This window comes from Odocoileus virginianus, chromosome 29 (assembly GCF_023699985.2).
Source record: "Odocoileus virginianus isolate 20LAN1187 ecotype Illinois chromosome 29, Ovbor_1.2, whole genome shotgun sequence".
NCBI classification, from domain to species: Eukaryota; Metazoa; Chordata; class Mammalia; order Artiodactyla; family Cervidae; genus Odocoileus; species Odocoileus virginianus.
This window is the reverse complement of record NC_069702.1, coordinates 25,071,377-25,088,922: the sequence shown is the minus strand read 5'-3', so window position 1 is coordinate 25,088,922 and position 17,546 is coordinate 25,071,377. Positions and strand designations below refer to the sequence as shown.

The 17,546-nt window shown below is 40.0% G+C and overlaps 1 protein-coding gene and 1 long non-coding RNA gene across 3 annotated transcripts in view; one reads left to right on the top strand and one right to left on the bottom strand.

Moving 5' to 3' along the window:
* Positions 1-17,546, bottom strand: part of SDAD1 (SDA1 domain containing 1) — a 34,765-nt gene that overhangs the window by 8,373 nt on the left and 8,846 nt on the right. For both annotated transcript variants that reach the window (XM_020894644.2, XM_020894646.2), the window contains exons 7-21: positions 16,345-16,402; positions 15,732-15,806; positions 14,183-14,284; positions 13,306-13,375; positions 12,119-12,222; positions 9,939-9,996; positions 8,696-8,754; positions 8,019-8,095; positions 6,612-6,709; positions 6,432-6,508; positions 5,601-5,730; positions 4,030-4,124; positions 3,749-3,939; positions 3,556-3,640; positions 2,626-2,787 (exon numbers count right to left, since the gene is read on the bottom strand). In XM_020894644.2, coding sequence (XP_020750303.2) covers positions 2,626-2,787; positions 3,556-3,640; positions 3,749-3,939; positions 4,030-4,124; positions 5,601-5,730; positions 6,432-6,508; positions 6,612-6,709; positions 8,019-8,095; positions 8,696-8,754; positions 9,939-9,996; positions 12,119-12,222; positions 13,306-13,375; positions 14,183-14,284; positions 15,732-15,806; positions 16,345-16,402 — 1,441 coding nt within the window. The remainder of the gene's footprint in view (positions 1-2,625; positions 2,788-3,555; positions 3,641-3,748; positions 3,940-4,029; positions 4,125-5,600; positions 5,731-6,431; positions 6,509-6,611; positions 6,710-8,018; positions 8,096-8,695; positions 8,755-9,938; positions 9,997-12,118; positions 12,223-13,305; positions 13,376-14,182; positions 14,285-15,731; positions 15,807-16,344; positions 16,403-17,546) is intronic.
* LOC139032045 (uncharacterized) lies at positions 4,100-17,511 on the top strand. The gene is made up of 2 exons (XR_011484592.1): positions 4,100-4,185; positions 16,189-17,511. It is a non-coding gene; the product is annotated as an uncharacterized lncRNA (long non-coding RNA).

Genomic DNA, 17,546 nt, shown 5'->3' with positions numbered 1-17,546 from the left:
ATCCCCATAGACAGAGGAGCCTGGCGGGCTACAGTCCATGGGGTCACAAAGAGGAAGACATGACTGAGTGACTGAACACAGCACAGAGCACAAGTGTAAAACACACTGGGTTTCAATTGCTCAAAAACAAGAGTGTAAAATATCTCATGTAATAATTTTCATTTTGATTACTCTGCTGGCCTAGAGGAAAGGACAGAATAGAGAAAATTAGGAACCCAGAGTCAAGCTTCATAATGAAGAGACCCTAAAGAAAATATAGGACAAGGAAACAAACAAAGAAGTTCTGGTCATGGCAAGAAAACCGGAGGAGGAAAAAGCATTCTTGAACCAACGTGTGCGCATGTCCAATGAACTCTTAACTTTCTCTTAAAAAATTCTTTAAGACAAATATTTGATACTTCCAGAGGTGCTGATGGGAACAATGCAAGGCTTCTCTATCATGCCAAAAAAAGCTGCTAAAAATAGAGGAAGTGGGGAAGGGAACGCTCCTAGCTAAGTGTAGCAAGATTACAAACATCTCAAAATAAGGCAAGGCCTGCCAACTATTTCCTCAACTGTAAAATTGTACAAGAAGCAGGGAAGGATCAATTAATGGATTTAATCAATTCAACCATGAATTTAAATGGAACTGGGAAAATTCAATTTAAAATCTTTTAAAATTAATTAATTTCTGGCTGCACTGGGTCTTCGTCGCTGGCCTTCTCTAGCTGCCCTGAGCAGGGACCACTCCCTAGCTGGGGCGCACGGGCTTCCCATTGCAGCAGCTTCTCTTGTGGAGCACATCGTACAGGACGTGGGCTCCACAGTTGTGGCACACGGGCTTAGCCGCTCCTCAGCAAGTGTGATCTTCCTGGACCGGGGACTGAACCCCCGACCCCGGCACTGGCAGGTGGATTCTTACCCACTGGACCACCAGGGAAGTCCGAGACTATTTAAAATCTTTAATGGCATCTTTCACTTCAGCTTTCAACAACTTCTATTCAGAATATTGTCGTTTTATTACTTATACAATGCTGCTAAACAGTTGCAGAGAAGGCAATGGCAACCCACTCCAGTACTCTTGCCTAGAGAATCCCATGGACGGAGGTGCCTGGTAGGCTATAGTCCATAGGGTTGCAAAGAGTTGGACATGACTGAGCGACTTCACTTTCACGCATTAGAGAAGGAAATGGCAACCCACTCTGGTGTTCTTGCCTGGAGAATCCCAGGGACGGGGGAGCCTGGTGGGCTACAGTTCATGGGGTTGCAAAGAGTTGGACATGACTGAGAGACTTCACTTTCACACATTAGAGAAGGCGATGGCAACCCACTCCAGTGTTCTTGCCTGGAAAATCCCATGGACGGAGGTGCCTGGTAGGCTACAGTTCATGGGGTTGCAAAGAGTTGGACATGACTGAGCAACTTCACTTTCACTTTTTACTTTCACGCATTGGAGAAGGAAATGGCAACCCACTCCAGTGTTCTTGCCTGGAGAATCCTTGGGACGGGGGAGCCTGGTGGCCTGCCATCTACGGGGTCACACAGAGTCAGACATGACTGATGCGACTTAGCAGCAGCAGCAGCTAAACAGTTGAGAACTAGAAAGTTTAAATAGGTAGGCAGGCGTTAAGGGGTACCTTAATTTAGTTCATTCTGACTCGGTTCCCACACAGACGGAGCCCTGCCCTGGAGAGCTGGCTCTCACATTCGGAACTGGGAGGTTCATAACTGGCTTGCAATTTAGGAACGCTCGTTCAGGATGTGGCACTAACATTTACTTAACCTGATTTCCTAGAGATTCTTCTGGGTACATTTAGATATATACTCTGGTACACGCAGGAGACAAGGATATAAAAACAAAAATCTGTTTTACTACAATAACAAGGCTACTCGCCCAAGACAGAAAATGGGTAAAATAAAAGGCCAAAGGCCTCTAAGGGCACACAGAGGAATGACCATGCCAGGGACAGACTGTTTAGTCTGCACTGCTCTCCTGATGCTGTTTCTAAGATACTGTCATTGCTTAGTCGCTCAGTCTTGTTCCACGCTTTGCGACCCTGTGGACTGTAGTCTGCCAGGCTTCTCTGGCAGATTCTCTGGAAATTCATGGAATTTCCCAGGCTACAACACTGGAGTGCGTTGTCATTTCCTTCTGCCGGGGATCTTCCTGACCCAGAGATCGAACACGCGTCTCCTGCATTGGCAGGCAGGTTCTTTACCACTGAGCCATCTGGGAAGCCTTTTCTGAGATATTACCACACATAATAATGCTTTTTGGAGAAAAGCACCAGGCATATAACAAATACTCAAAAATTATCCTTCAGTTCAGTTTGATATTATATTTCATAGATGCAACACCAAGAGACTCAGCATAGGAATGGACCTTAGCAATCATTTAGCCTAAACTCCTTTACTTAGAGAGAAGAAAAAAGACCCAAAGATCACACAGCTGAATCTCAACCAAGTTAGGTATAGGATTTATACGCCCTGACTGCTCTCCACCTCTCCATGCTCTCTAAGAATGCAGCCCGTTAATCCTGAGACACACATTACACAAGGTCTTAGAGGGCACAGTTCCACTCACACGTAGAGAAGTCGCAGACCACCACCACCACTCTGCCTCGTCAAGCTTCCGGCTGAACTCACCTGCTTTTCTCGGAAGGAACGCTTATTTTTTGACCGGACATTATGACTATACCGCATCATCATGAAGTTCTTCTGCTTTTTCTTCTCTTTATTGGTGGAACTGGAAAATGGATTCATTTTGGTTTTCTTCCTCACAAATTCTTTTCGGTCTGTTTTTCCAGCCTATTAGCACACACGCACAAAAAATACCACAGCAGGAGCTACCGTCAACATACACATCTTCTTTGGGGCAGTTCCACTGGAAGCCAAGGACATGAAGGTGGGTGGAACCCAGTCCCTGCTCCCTGGTGACAGTTCAGTCCGGGGGAGACACGACTGTGATGTACTGTAATGGGGCTGGGGAGCACAGTGGAACAAATGGCTTCCAAGAGATCAGAGGAGTCTCTGAGAAAGGAAGACCTCGTGAGCTGTTCATTGCAGGGTGAAGGCCTTTCTGGTGAGGAAAGGTGGGAAGGGTAGAGCATTTCAGGAAGTAGGAATAGTTTATGCACAGCTGTGGGGAAGAAACAAGGGTTTTCAAACTTATCTAAAGAGGTGTCAGTACCAATGGAACAGAGGGTGATGTGGAGAGCGTTTTGAATGGTGTCTGACACAATAAAGGCAGAGAAAATCAAGCTGGAAAGGTAGGCAGGCTCCAACTGTCTCTGGCTTTTCTTTAATGACTATAAACATTTCACTGCTTTTCTCATAGCTTTGATAAGTGGACTGGGCCTCCTTTAAGTTGTGAAAATGTCCTGGTGCCTTTCTGTGCTCCACATCATGTCTTGGATGGTGGTTATGTGGCTATCAAGTTGCTAAAACTCACCTAACTTCCCATCTATGGCTTCTATTCTAATTACAGCTTTTCTGTGCCTATACAAGTTTTGAGTCGTATTTCACTTCACTGTATCTGTCTGTTTAAAGACCCAGGCAATGACATGCCTCACTCACCATTGCAGTTGCTAGTCTTGTCTCCTTGTCAGACTTCGGCTTTTTATGAAGGCGTTCAATGTCCCGAAGAGAAAGTAACTCACCCCTGGGGTGAAGAGAAAAACCATAGTATCAGACAAGGATAGAATTCCTTTTCCTATAACTTTCATAATCACGTGAGCCGACTGAGGACCTGGTGCATGCGCCGTCTTACCTGCGCTCCTCATCGCTGTCTATTTCAATGTATTTCCTCTTCTGGGCTTTCCCAGGGGCAGCGTCGAGCTCTTTCCTCATTTGGGCCATTCGGATTTTCTGGAAGTCTTCCTGACTTAACACTCGGCTAGTGCTGACAGCCGCCGCCTTGGCCTTCCGCTCCTCCAGCGGCATGCTGTTCAGTTTCTCAGACTTGAGAGAACACAACACGGGCTTAAACGGCCATTAGCTCTGCTGAGAGGGTAGCCCCTCAATAGTCGGGACAGAACTTTTAGGACTTACGATCTCTTTCTGTTCTTCGTCAGAAGAATGGGGCACGTCAACCCATTCGCCATCAGAATCTGCCTCGTCACTGAGACTGGCACTCTCCCAGCCATCTGCATGAAAAAGAGCGTGTCAGCAACCCCGCCCTCTGTTCGGCGCTCCCGGTACACTGAGGTAAATCAAGCAAAAGAAAACTTAGGTAATGAATCTCAAGTAGGTGCTCACCAAGAGTGGAGTAATAGTATTGTTAAATAAGTCACATCAATTTAACTAAGTCAAGGAATAGAAAATAAGCACTGATTAAGCATCCACCATGAGCCAAAATCCGACAGTCTTTCTCTGACTGTTATGACTCAACAAAAGAGGAGTAGATTCTCAAGTTACATAACCTGCCCCAGGTCAAAAGACTGCTAGAAATGCAGGCTATGCTGAAATTAGGAAAATCACATATGACTCCAGAGTCCGTGTTCTTTCCACCAAACCAATCATGTCCATCAAAACTGTACCTGTATATTTACAGTGACTGCATAAGAGTTATTTAACTTTCTAAGCATATTTAAATGTTTGAGAAATTAGTTAGAAACAAATCGTTCAGGGAACCAAGGCAGAAAATTCTGGTTGTGCAAGAACCTTGTAGACATCTCATTAAAAAGGCATCAGAGTTCCTAATGGAGCTACCACAGAGAGTTTTCCAAGTCAAGGGCACCTGCAGTTCCCTGTGGACACCCACATTCTGTAAGACAGTGTCCCAGCTCTTAGGCATGGCTAAGAGCTCACACCACCACTCACGAGAAGGCCCCAACTCCATCTCCAGTCTCAGCTTTCTGTGCATCACCTTGTATCCTACATTCTAAAAGTTTCCTAAATCCTTTGCCTGCAAAGTCTCCACTATTCTACAACTGCTCACTCAGCATTCAAAGTATGACTCATGGCTTACCATTTTCTTGAAGCTTTTATTGAAACTCTGAGGCATAACTGACCTCTCTCCAGCCCTTATACCTGACTCTAATCATAAATCCTGTTAATGCTTTATTAGCTGTTTATGAAAAATTCTCAAGGACAGGAACAATGTCATTCATCTTTGCTTTGACAATGGCTGGCTCATAGCTAATGTTTACAAAAGTTTTGTTGAAATAATTAAAAAACAGGAAGAAGATAGGACTCTAGTAACCAAAGCAATAAATGCTAACCTTGGAAATCAGAACGGGGTTCCTCAAGCATTCCTCAACAAGTTCAACAAGTTTTCTCCTTCAATGGGAGGATTGCTAGAGACTGTAATCCTCACCATTTTTTCTAGGCAATAACAACAACAAAACCCCATTATCTTTCCCAAGTATCAAACAGCATGCCCTTGACAAGGGGCAGCCAATCTGAAGGACACAAAAAGCGTTTCCTACACTAGAATGTCAGCTCCCTCAGGGCAGGAACCATGCCCATCAACGCCCATTAATACCTGCAATGCCCGCAGCAGTAGTTATTACTCAGTTAACATCAGCTGAATGAATGTCCACACAGTATAAAGATTTCAAGGTCGATACAGACATAGCAGGAGTGATTCTGTCCTGAATAATGGTGCAATAAGAACAAACCTTCGTCGCCTTCAGCATTTTCTTCTCCGTTTTCAACTTCCAGAATTTCTGCTCCTGGAATGTAATCTTTAGCATCCAGTTCTCCGTATTCTTGCACTCTTGCTTCTATGGAGGCTTCTGTAGGTTTACCCTAAAGGAAAGGAACTAGTTTTAAATTGCTTAGACAGCAAAACATTATTCATGAAAAGGATTCTCTAGGATTATGAACTCAGGAGAATCACAAAAAATGGAAGCAAATCAATGACAAAAACAGTTCACCAATGTCTTGGGTCAAAGTAAATTCCCTCTCAAAACTTTGCCCACTGTTTCCTTGCTTTCCTCTGAACTAGCCCAGGAAACTTTGATTCTTAAGTCTTGAGATCTCTGCTTCTTCTGTTACATACATACATCTCATTTCCTCCCACCTCAACAGAGGTAGTATCTGATTAAGGAATAGCCTGTTAAATGCTGTCATCAGCCGTACATCTGAAGAGGTCTATAAGACTCATTCAGTATCGAAGAGCATATACCAACTATAAAATAGTTAAGGAACAGTATTCAACTTTATTCTGCGTTTAAAGAATAAAACTACATGTATCACCAACACTCTGAATGGAAGCATCAGATATGTGCTCAGCTGCGCCCAACTCTTTGCAACCCCATCTAGTCTAGCACTGACAGCCTGACTGTAGCCCCCAGGTTCCTCTGTCCATGGGATTTCCCAGGCAAGAATACTGGAGTGGGCTGCCATTTCCTCCTCCAAGCACCAGAAGTACTCAAACTCAAATTGTAGGGAATTACTCTCACTTTCTGAGACCAAATCCTTGATCAACATATGTATGCTTCACCTACCCGGAATTTTTTTTGTAACATCTGAGGATTCAGTGTTCGGAAGAGCTGAATCAAGGTTCTAGCAGACATCATCACATCTGGAAAATAACAGCTTTAACTAGAAACTTCAGAGCAAAGAGTCTATTGAGACAAAAATGAGATACTCTATACTCCATCTACTGAGAGTAATACAGCACTTACTCTTATCTTTGTGTGTCTTATACTGAGCCAGGTCTTGCAGAAGTTCCTCAGTCATGGCCAGAGGACATCGAGCTGTTATCTCTTTTATAGCATTGATTCTAAAAAAGGAAAAAATGAAATAAAAAAATAAATAAACAGGAGTTTCATGTGATTCAACCTAAGAAAATTTTCTAAAAAGACTAAATCACAAGGAATATAAGGTCAGTTTTATAGTGCTGAGGTCTCTAAAACTTCAGCATGGTGGAATGTGGGAGTGAGTGGGCAGCCTCAGAGGGGTTTGATTCCACACAGTTTACTGCTATTTCCTCTATTAGAAGAATAAGCAACATTGTCACCTCTGTAAAATATAGGCATGCCTCAGACACAGTGCAGGTCTGGTTCCAGAACAATGCAATAAAGCAAGTCACACATATTTTTTGGTTTCCCAGTGTATATACAAAAGTTATGTTTCAACTATACTGTAGTCTATTAAATGTGAACAGCATTATGTTTAAGAAAAAATGTACATACCCTTAATTAAAACATACTTTACTGCTAAAAATGCTAACCTTCATCTGAGCCTTCAGTGAGGCATAATCTTTATGCTGGTGGATTACCAAAACATTACACACAGACATGGAATGAGCAAATGTTGTTGGAAAGATGTCACCATTAGACTTGCCCCACACAAAGTTGCCACAGACCTTCAATGTGTAAAGCAAAGGGCAATAAAAGGAGGTGGGCTTGTATATGTTGGCAGCATTTATTCGCCAACTCTAAGGGAAACTATTAGGTCAAGTAAAGTTTTTTTTTTTAATTGGAGGATAACTGCTTTACAATGTTTTGTTGGTTTCTACCGTACATCAACACGAATCAGTCACAATTACTTATACATCCCCCACCCCCCCATTCCACCCAAGAAGTTAGTCTTTAGGGCTGTTATCTCCCAGCAATGTTTTCCAAGTGAGATAAAAAGCAGTTGCTCAGCATACTGCTTAGTTATCAGGACAGACTGGACACCCTAAACGTGCTCACACTTAACTGTTTTTGAATTAATCAAAAAGGTCACTGAACTGCTCTAGGATTAAAGGATCATTTAATAATGAATCATTTGTTCCAGGGACGACAGGAATTCAGGGTAGCAGACAGGGAAAAAATACTTAGACTGCACACAAGCATTCATTTGAAAGAGTAAAAAGCTAGTTAAAAACAAAATGTTAATTAGAAGCAAAGAAATCTTTTCTCTGGCTCAAAATTCTAACCAATAAATTAAAAAATTATCAAGAGAAGCAAAATACTGAGAAGGCTGAAGTATATTTAAGTTTTTCTCAGAGGGCACATTTTAGCTGAAATTTCATATCCTGGTAATGGAAAGCAAAGCCAGTAGGTGAAAACCACAGCCACTGCCTCCAGCCATGTTCTACATACCCTACTGTCATGACTTCTCCAGAGTTCTTGTCAGTAACAAAATTGTTGGCCACAGTCATGAGCAATGACTGGATGATCTGAATGGGATGGAAAGAAAGGATATGAGTATTAGTAACATGTCTCCACCTACTCAAACGCTTTGACGATGAAGGGACGATAGACTATCATAGTGGATAAACAGCCCTCCACCTTCGGTTTGGGAGGTGGAAGGATCAAGACTGAGGAAGACAGAAAAGTACTCTACTTTGGGTTTCAGCTGTCTTCTTGGCTATTCTGAGATTAAATCTGGCTCTCCTTTAATATAAGTTTTCAACACTGGTTAAAAATTTTCTTTGACCCAGGTTTATCCAACACTGTTTTAATCAAAGAAAGGAACTACCAGCTTTGAAAAATAATCACTATATAAATTCACTGATATTCTTGCCTTCTCCAGGATAAAATCTGGCCACTCAACAAAACAAGAACTCTCAACCCCTGGTTCAAAACAAACTATATTTTCTATAGTAAAATGTTTTTATTTCTATAAGTAAACTTCTCTATATAAGTGTCCTTAAGAGCTAGTGTCTCTTCTACTCAGGTTAAGAAGGCGGGGAGGACAGTAATCTCTGCGGGATTACTCAGTGGCACTGCTATGTACTCACTAGATCCTGACAGAAGTAAAGTTTAAGAGTTCTCACCTCTGGAGGTACTAAGTGATGAGACGCCTGTGCAGCAAACAGAAGGATCTTCGTTACTTCTAACAATGTAAGAGATGAGAAAGGCCACGGTCAGTCAGTTTACAGCCCTGTCTCAGGACCACAGCAAACATGGTGAGCACACACACCGGCCTTACTGCTCCTGATTACTCAGCCTGGAACACCCAACTCTCAGACGTCTGCATGGCTCACTGCCTTGCTTCCTGCTCAACTGCTGCCTCATCAAAATGTCTCTCCTGACCACATAATTCAAACAGAACCCACCCTGGCACTTTCTGTTCTCCTTACCTGCTTCCTTTTTTCTCAAAATACTTATCTTCATCTGGACATATTATATACAACACTCTGTGGATCTCCCTCTAGAATGTAAGCTCTATGAAGGTAAGAGCAATACTTTATATTCACTGATGTCTAGTGCAGTGCTCAGACTAGGAATCACTAAATAAATGAAAAAATATAAACATACATATATACACACACTCTCCCTTTAAAGAAGCAGTATATATAAAAAATCTGCCTGCAATGCAGGGGGCCCAGGTTTGATTCCTGGGTCAGGAAGATCCCCTGAAGAAGGAAATGGCAATCCACTCCAGTATTCTTGCCTGGAGAATGCCATGGACAGATGGGTACAGTCCATGGGGTCGCAAGGGTCAGACACAACTTAGCAACTAAACCAACCATACATAAAGAACGAGGCCTTTAGCAAATGAACAGAGGGATCTTGGTCTTTTTTCTTTCTATACCTCATAGGACTGAAGTGAGGATGAAATGAGATGACTACATGTGAATCGTTTAGCACAGCATTTGGCACATGCTGAATGTTCAATAAATGTTCACTTCTTTCCTACTTTGGTACAAGTTCAAAGGCAAAAACAACCATTACTTTCTTCTTGCTTTTATGTTGTTTTTCTTTTTCCCCAAACTTTATAAACTTTTTATTTTGTATTGAGGTATAGTCTATTAACAATATTGATGTTTTTAATTAAGAATACAAATAAGGGCAATGAAAGCAGTAAGACAAACCCTGGTATCTATTACCAAGTTACAGTAAATAGTCAAAAGTCTTTTTAAGAATTTTCCGTATGAGCATGGTATTACAAAAAGACTTGCTTTGAGGAACCAAATATTTTGTTGTTTTTCCTCTCCAAATAACTGCAATTCCATAACAAAAATGGTTATTCTAACCCCAAGGCCACCAAAGGAACACAGCAAGTGGAAGCCTTACCTCTCTGGTGAGGCTGTAGAAACCTCTGCACAAAGGGGTAGAAGTTGAAGAGGAAAAGCTGTGGAGAGAAGAATGCGCAGACTTAATATGTAAACTCCGCTGGGCTGCAGAGTTTCACTGCTCCATGATCTATGTCACCAAGCTTACCTAACTGGGGGTCATTTTTTACTTTCATTCCCCGCCCCTCCTCAACAAGTATGAATGATCCAGGATGATTCAATGCACTGTATTAACCAAGGACAGGAAGGCTATGTTCCTATCCTCATTATGTCAAGGCAGAAAGTACACAGAATAAACCAAGGGAGGAAAAGCAGTCAAAATGCAATATTCTACTTTTAATTGGTGTGGCTACAGAAGCAACTTTTTAGTCTTCAAAGGTAATAGTAATTCAAACCTGAATAGTACGTAGTGTAATCTGATCACCAAAAAACCCACAGTCTAGTTTTGTTATTGGATAACAATCGAACCACACTGGAGAAATTACTCTGAGCTTCACCTAGATGTGCGCTCCAAAATCACCGCAGATGGTGACTGCAGCCATGAAATTAAAAGGTGCTTGCTCCTTGGAAGGAAAGTTAAGACGAACCTAGACAGCATATTGAAAAGAGACATTACTTTGCCAACAAAGGTCCATCTAGCCAAGGCTATGGTTTTTCCAGTAGTCATGTATGGATTTGGACTCTCATCCAAAGCTGAGCATTGAAGAATGGATGCTTTTGAACTGTGGTGTTGGAGAAGACTCTTTAGAGTCCCTTGGACTGCAAGGCGATTCAACCAGTCCATCCTAAAGGAGATCAGTCCTGAATATTCATTGGAAGAACTGATGTTGAAGCTGAAATTCCAATACTTATTTGAAAAGACCCTGATGCTGGGAAAGATTGAAGGCGGGAGGAGAAGGGTATGACAGAGGATGAGATGGTTGGATGGCATCACTGACTCAATGGACATGAGTTTGAGTAAACTCTGGGAGTTGGTGATGGACAGGGAGGCCTGGCATGCTTCAGTCCATGAGGTCACAAAGAGTTGGGACACAACTGAGCGACTGAATTGAACTGAACTACCTAGATGAAAGTGATTAGGATCCCGTTATTAAAGCAACTGTAATCTTTAACTTCAAGAAGAAAAACTTTGGAGATGGCTTAGTCTTTTTCAAAGCTCATCATGTGAGAATAAATTTTTTTCTATTTTAGTCACAGAGCAAAAGTAGGACCAGGAGAACCAGAAAACTAAATGGCAAGACTTGTGTTTGATATAGAGATGGATATTTAATTGCAGTCAGTTGTGAAACTCCAGTTTTCAGTTCCATCAAATCAGACTTCAATTATAAATCACTTTTGCTTTTCTGCTGAGCTTAAATTCAGGTTGACTTGAAATTACTGCACAAATGTGACAAGAATTGACTGGATGATCCTGCTTTAGAACTGTAGCCCATGGAGAAAAAGCAATTTTTTCTTAAAATGCTGAATTTTTCTTTTAGAAATGGAGTAAATATATTCACTCATGTCTACTTTCATTTTTATCTTGGTACCTGTCTATACTGCATGATATTCAATAAAGAAGCCTGTTTTACTTTTTGTTTTTTGAAGAAAGCAACATATTCAATGACAATCAGATCAGAACTAGTCACAAGAGCAAAATGACAGGAACAACCTCAACGGTCATTTCTTCCTCACCTGAATTTTTGGGAATTCCTCCTTCTTCTATAAAGGCAGATAGTCTGAGTATGTTTAAGGTTTCCATGTGTATACACAATATACATACATTATACCACCAAAGAGTTCTTGCAATCTAATTTAATATTAAATGAATAATCAGAGAATTCAGCTTTGTTAAGTGAGTAAGCCAGAAGTCAGGAAAGCTATGAAGGGGTAAATGGTGAAACATAGTAACAGTTGATAAAAATATATGCGCTATGTTGGCTCAGAAAAAAGTATAAGTGAAACAAAGGTAAATGAAGTTAAAAAAAAAAAAAACTGTCTATAAACTGAATACATGTACAATTCAACATTCATACTTACTGGTAAGAAAAAGTGACAAAAACAGCTGTTTTCCAGTGAAAGATTTTATCCTTTTGTAAACTATATGGGTTGAAATGGTATGCGAGGATCTACCTTAGTGTCCTTTTACCAAGAATAATTTACTTATAATATTCATCAAGAGAAACACAATGCAATGCAAACCTCATGAATTCCCACCAATCTGGAGATGAGGTTCATGAGCATCATCTTCACTTCAAACCTCTCCTTGGAGCTCTCCAGCTGCTTCAGTAGCTTTTCTGCAAAATCTGGAAAGAAGAAAATAATCAGAGACGTATACTGTGGGCCCACGGTCTGCACAATGTTATCCAACAAGTGTAGAGAAAATGGTGGTTTGATCATTGACTCTAGGGTGACTGTGCCTGAAATCACTCTGCAGAACCAGGATGGTGAAAACAGTGACAGGACAGGTGAAAAGACTTATACACAAGCAAATATACCTTCGATGGTGCCCAAAGTTAAGTCCTAAGGATTCCCAAGATTTTCAGCATCAACAATGAGTGACTGACAAACACTCTAAGACCTTGCTTCTTAAAGTGTGGTCTGCAGAACACCCGCAGCTGTCCACCATGTAGCTTATTACAAATACTGAAACCCAGGACCTACCCCCAGACCTACTGAAAATCAGAATTTGTACTTTAATAGGATCCCACAGTGATTTGTGTATGCCTTAAAGTTTGAGGAACACTGACCAAGAGGAAGGGTCAGTAAACTGGAGTACAGAAAGCATTTAAAAGCCCCATTGCCAGGGCAGGGATAGATTCGGGGTCTGGGCTTGACATGTACACACTGTTATGTTTAAAATAGATAACCAACAGGGATTAAAACACACAAACCAAACAACCACCCCATTGTCCAGTCATATCCCATATCAACTAATCAGTCTGGGAATAACAGGACCTAAGTACCAGTATAGTTTCATAAGATTCCCCAACTGATTCCATGTGCAATCTAGTGTGAGAACTAGTGTTCTAGAACAGTTTCCCAAATTTTAGGTTTCTACCCACCGGTTTTTAAAACAAAACAAAACAATGGGAATAAGAAGAGATTGTTAATTTTTCATTTGGTCAAGTACAATGTCTTACTATTAACTACATTATGAAAGACATGAATTGTGAAGAGAGCTGTTCCCCCACATTTTTCTTATTTTGCTGTGGGCTGGGAATCACTGCTTTAGAATGTAATTCTCTAGGCCACGACCAACAGGCAACAATTTAGCATTTATTGTCTATTAAGTGCCAGGGATTTTATATTCTTTGATAACCTGAAAGTTAGGAAGCTAAATAGGCAGATAAAGCCAACAACGAACTTAGGAGGTCATACTATAGTACCTTGGGGATCATGAATCAAGTGAATAGCTGAAAAGTTAAACACCTCTGGTTTTTTCTTCTTTTTATGTTTCTGAAAGAAAAGGAGAGGAAAATATTTACATTCTGAATTATAGTGAAGAGGCCCTAGGCTGTTACCAAGTCTGTCACACTATTTAAAAAGAAAAAAAAAACAAAAACAAACTTTGTTCCAAAAAACTTTCTTTCAACTGGAAGACCTAAAGGTGGTTTACGTCTTCTAAGAGTCGGCTTGGGAATGTTTCAGCTATTAGCACCTGTGAGACTTACAGGGATCTGGAAATATAAACATTAAAAAACAAACTAGGGCCAAATTAATGACTTCAAATAATCACTACAAAATATAAGATTTACTTCGTTTGCATTCTCTTCTGAGAAGACATGATCAAAACAAATAAAAATGAATTTAATCAAATTAATTTATTCAAGTCACAGATTTTGCCACAGCTGAGAACAATTATTCATCTAAAAAAAATCAGGGCTTAAGATCTCCAGCCCAGGTTGGATGCATGAGACAAGGGCTCAGGGCTGGTGCACTGGGAAGACCCAGAGGGATGGGATGGAGAGGGAGGTGGGAGGGGGGTTCAGGATGGGGGACACATGTAAATCCATGGCTGATTCATGTCAATGTATGGCAAAAACCACTATAATACTGTAAAGTAATTAGCCTCCAACTAATAAAAATAAATGGGGGAAAAAAATAAAAAAATAAATTAAAAAATCAGGGCTTAAAAATTCATCACACATTTCTAAGTCTTTAACAAAAATGCTACTTTATTTCAAATGCCTAAAAGCTTTTGCTAAAGACCACATATTCTGAGTTTTAATGAATCCCATCTCCTTTCCTAGGTGTAAGTCTCACCGTGAGGACTTTCATAGCCTTTTCCAACTTTTTTTTGTTTTTAGAGCTTTTCTTCCCAGTGGCATACTGCACAAGCAGGTCTCTTGCTGTTGGTCCTTCATCCTGAAGAAAAAACTACTTTGTAAAACCATAAACAAGGAAAACTGCATAAGAGCAGAGAATAACCCTTTCAGTCACTTCTTTGTATTTGTACTCTTTGCATGATGCGATTAAAAATAAACACAACTTTAAAAATTCAATAAAATGTTTGCCCATGTGCAGAAACAGGCACATACAAGATTTCCACTACAGCACTAACTTGTTTTTCTGCTTTAGTTTTTATTGAAGTATAATATATAGACAGAAGGCAACTATGTTTTTATTTGAAGGAAAAAAAAACCTGGAAACAAGTGTTTATCAATAGGGAAATACTTAATCTACACTACATTTCATATTCTGAAACATTATGTGGAGGTTAAAATACTGAGATAGATCTATATGTACATCGCTTCTCGGCCTTTTGGCTAAGATCATGTGTAGATCTATATGTACAAGTAGAAGACTATCCAAATGCACTGATACATCTATCTCTATTATATATATGTCATCACAAAGAAAACACGGTGCAAAATAAAATACATTGTTTACACATATTTTAAAAACAAACTACACACATAAGACAATATATATAGGTCCACATATAAATGCATGAGAAACGAAATGGTTATCTATGAAAAGGGAGGTGGGAAAGAAGAAAGGATTGAGAAAACTTTTATTTTATTATATCTATAATATCTGAAATTTTTACAATAGGAATCTATTGTTCATATGTTATTTAATAATAACAAAACAAATTATAAGATGTTATTTCATATTCCGCTATTATTATCAAAATGCAAAAATGAGAAGGGACATTTTTTCAGAATTTATTTTTCATCTTAATAAAAGTATTTTTAACAAAGAAAATTTCATGACATCATAAATCCTGATTCTTCCTTTTAAAGATGCTACACCACCAGGGCTTCCCAGGTGGTGCTAATGGTAAAGAACCTGCTTGCCAATGCAGGAGATATAAGAGATGTGAGTTTGATCCCTGGGTTGGGAAGATCCACTGAAGAAGGGCTTGGCAACCCACTTCAGTATTCTTGCCTGGAGAATTCCATGGACAGAGGAACCTGGCAGGCTATAGTCTTTAGGGTCACAGAGTCGGACAAGACTCAAGAGACTTAGAACACACACACACACACACACGACTTCCTTTCTCCACTCTATAAACCTCCATGATGTTTAACCTCAAAAATATATTGGCAGTAATTTTTATTCTAGGTTTAAACAGTGCTATATAGGTATAGCTTTAGAAAGAACAAGATTGAATGAATCTAAGTTTTATTAGTTATTTAACCAATCTTACTGAATGGGACAAAATCGAAATAGAACAAAATCTCTGCATGGCAGAACTCAATAAAGGATAAAGGTAGCATAGAAGTTTCTAACTTTAACAATCTACTCTGAGAGCAATAATAAAATCTGATAAACTGTAAAGTTCAAAAGTATCCGTGGTTAAACTAACCTCAGACTCTGAGTCACTGGCTTGTTTCTCCTCTTCATCTTTCCCAAGGAAGAATGTCAAAGCAGCAACTAATATCTAAAGAGCAGTTCAGACAAAGTCAATTACTCATCCCAGCTTACAACAAACAATAAATACTTCTGTCTATATTTTATACATGCATATGAACCAGGATCTGAAGCAGAAAAAAAAAAAAAAGAGTGGTAGGATTTGGGCTCATCTTTCTTAGCCAGCTGTTATCCTTCAAGCGGCAAGTCAAGAACTTCTACATCCCCCATAAGAAAAGGGATATCATAGCCCTTCTAACAGAAAGTCAAACACACCCTTAAATTTCTTTCAGCTTTGTCCGAACCCAATAAAAGAACAGTCAAGAATTACAGGGGAAAACATAAAATAAATGCTAAGGCTATCGTTTAATAGAGAGCATTTTAAAAACTCTTATTTTGTTTGCCTGTTCCAGAGCACAGATAAAGCAGGGAAGCAGCCTGAGCACAGGATGGACAGTGTGTGTCTGCATGCCAGCGCTTCCTTGCACACCCACTCCTCTCCTTCACCTTTCGGCTAGAGAGGGGACTACCTACTGATGGTGCCTCCACACAGCCCTGCAGGAGCTCACCTTGGTGACCTTAGAGAAACAGGCCGTTGTGATCACATTGACAGTTTTGGCATCGTTCCTGGGGGAAGACAGTTGAGTGTTTTAAAGTAAATTTTCATTCTATTGTACTTGATAGCATAGACAATGGCACAAAATAAATAATAAATACTTCTGACATGTTAAAATTTATAGTTTGCACTATTTCAAAAAGTCATGGGTTGCTAAATAGCCAACTACAGGTGAACATTTCTAGCCCAGTTCAATTCTAGCTCAGTCTTCTGTCAGAAAGCTATGCAGACATTAAAAAGTGGGTTTTTTTTGAAGGATTTTAAATGACATATAAACCCTACTCAAGATACATTGGGGGGAAAAAATTTAAAAAAACTAAAATACAGCAAAATTCCAACCATACTTTAACATTCACATTAAAGAAAAGACAAGAGGAAATATCATATTAACTGTGATTGTCTCTTTGTGACCCTATGGACCTTAGCACACCAAGCTCCTCTGTCCATGGGATTTCCCAAGCAAAAATACTGGAATGGGTTGCCATTTCCTTCTCCAGAGGATCTTCCCAACCCAAGGATTGAACCTGCATCTCTCTGTCTCTGGCACTGGCAGGCGGGTTCTTTACTACTAGTGCCACATGGAAAGCATACAGGTAGTAGGACTACCAATAAATTAAAAAAAAAAAAAAAGCCAACTTTCCAGCTTTTCTGCTGCAACAAATATCACTTTTATACTTTTTAAAAAATTAGTGAATAAGAAAAGCAAAAGACATGAGTTGGGGGCACTGTACCAACAAGCTGAAGTTTATTTAAGTAAAGAGAATAAATTGATTTGAAAATCTTCAGAGGTCACAGAGGCTAGGAATAGCCTACACTTCAGAGTTTTGACAGATCAGGGTTTGAATTTCAACTCTACCTTTTATTAGCTACTACACTTAAGCTCATGAACCTACAGGTCTCATTACCTGTAAGATGGGAATAATCCCAGATAAGCTACATTACACTGTTCTGCAGGTTGAACAGGGTAAGGCATAGTGCAGGTGCTCAAGAAATGGTAGCCAGTGTTATCATTAGTCATTTTGGATTGCCTCTGTATGTTTACTTCCAACTTAATCTATATCAGTGATATATTAAAGAGCTCAAAATCAAGAAATATATTTGTGTATATGTTCTGTGGTAATTACAGGCGTATATAAGCCTATTTGTTAAGAGATA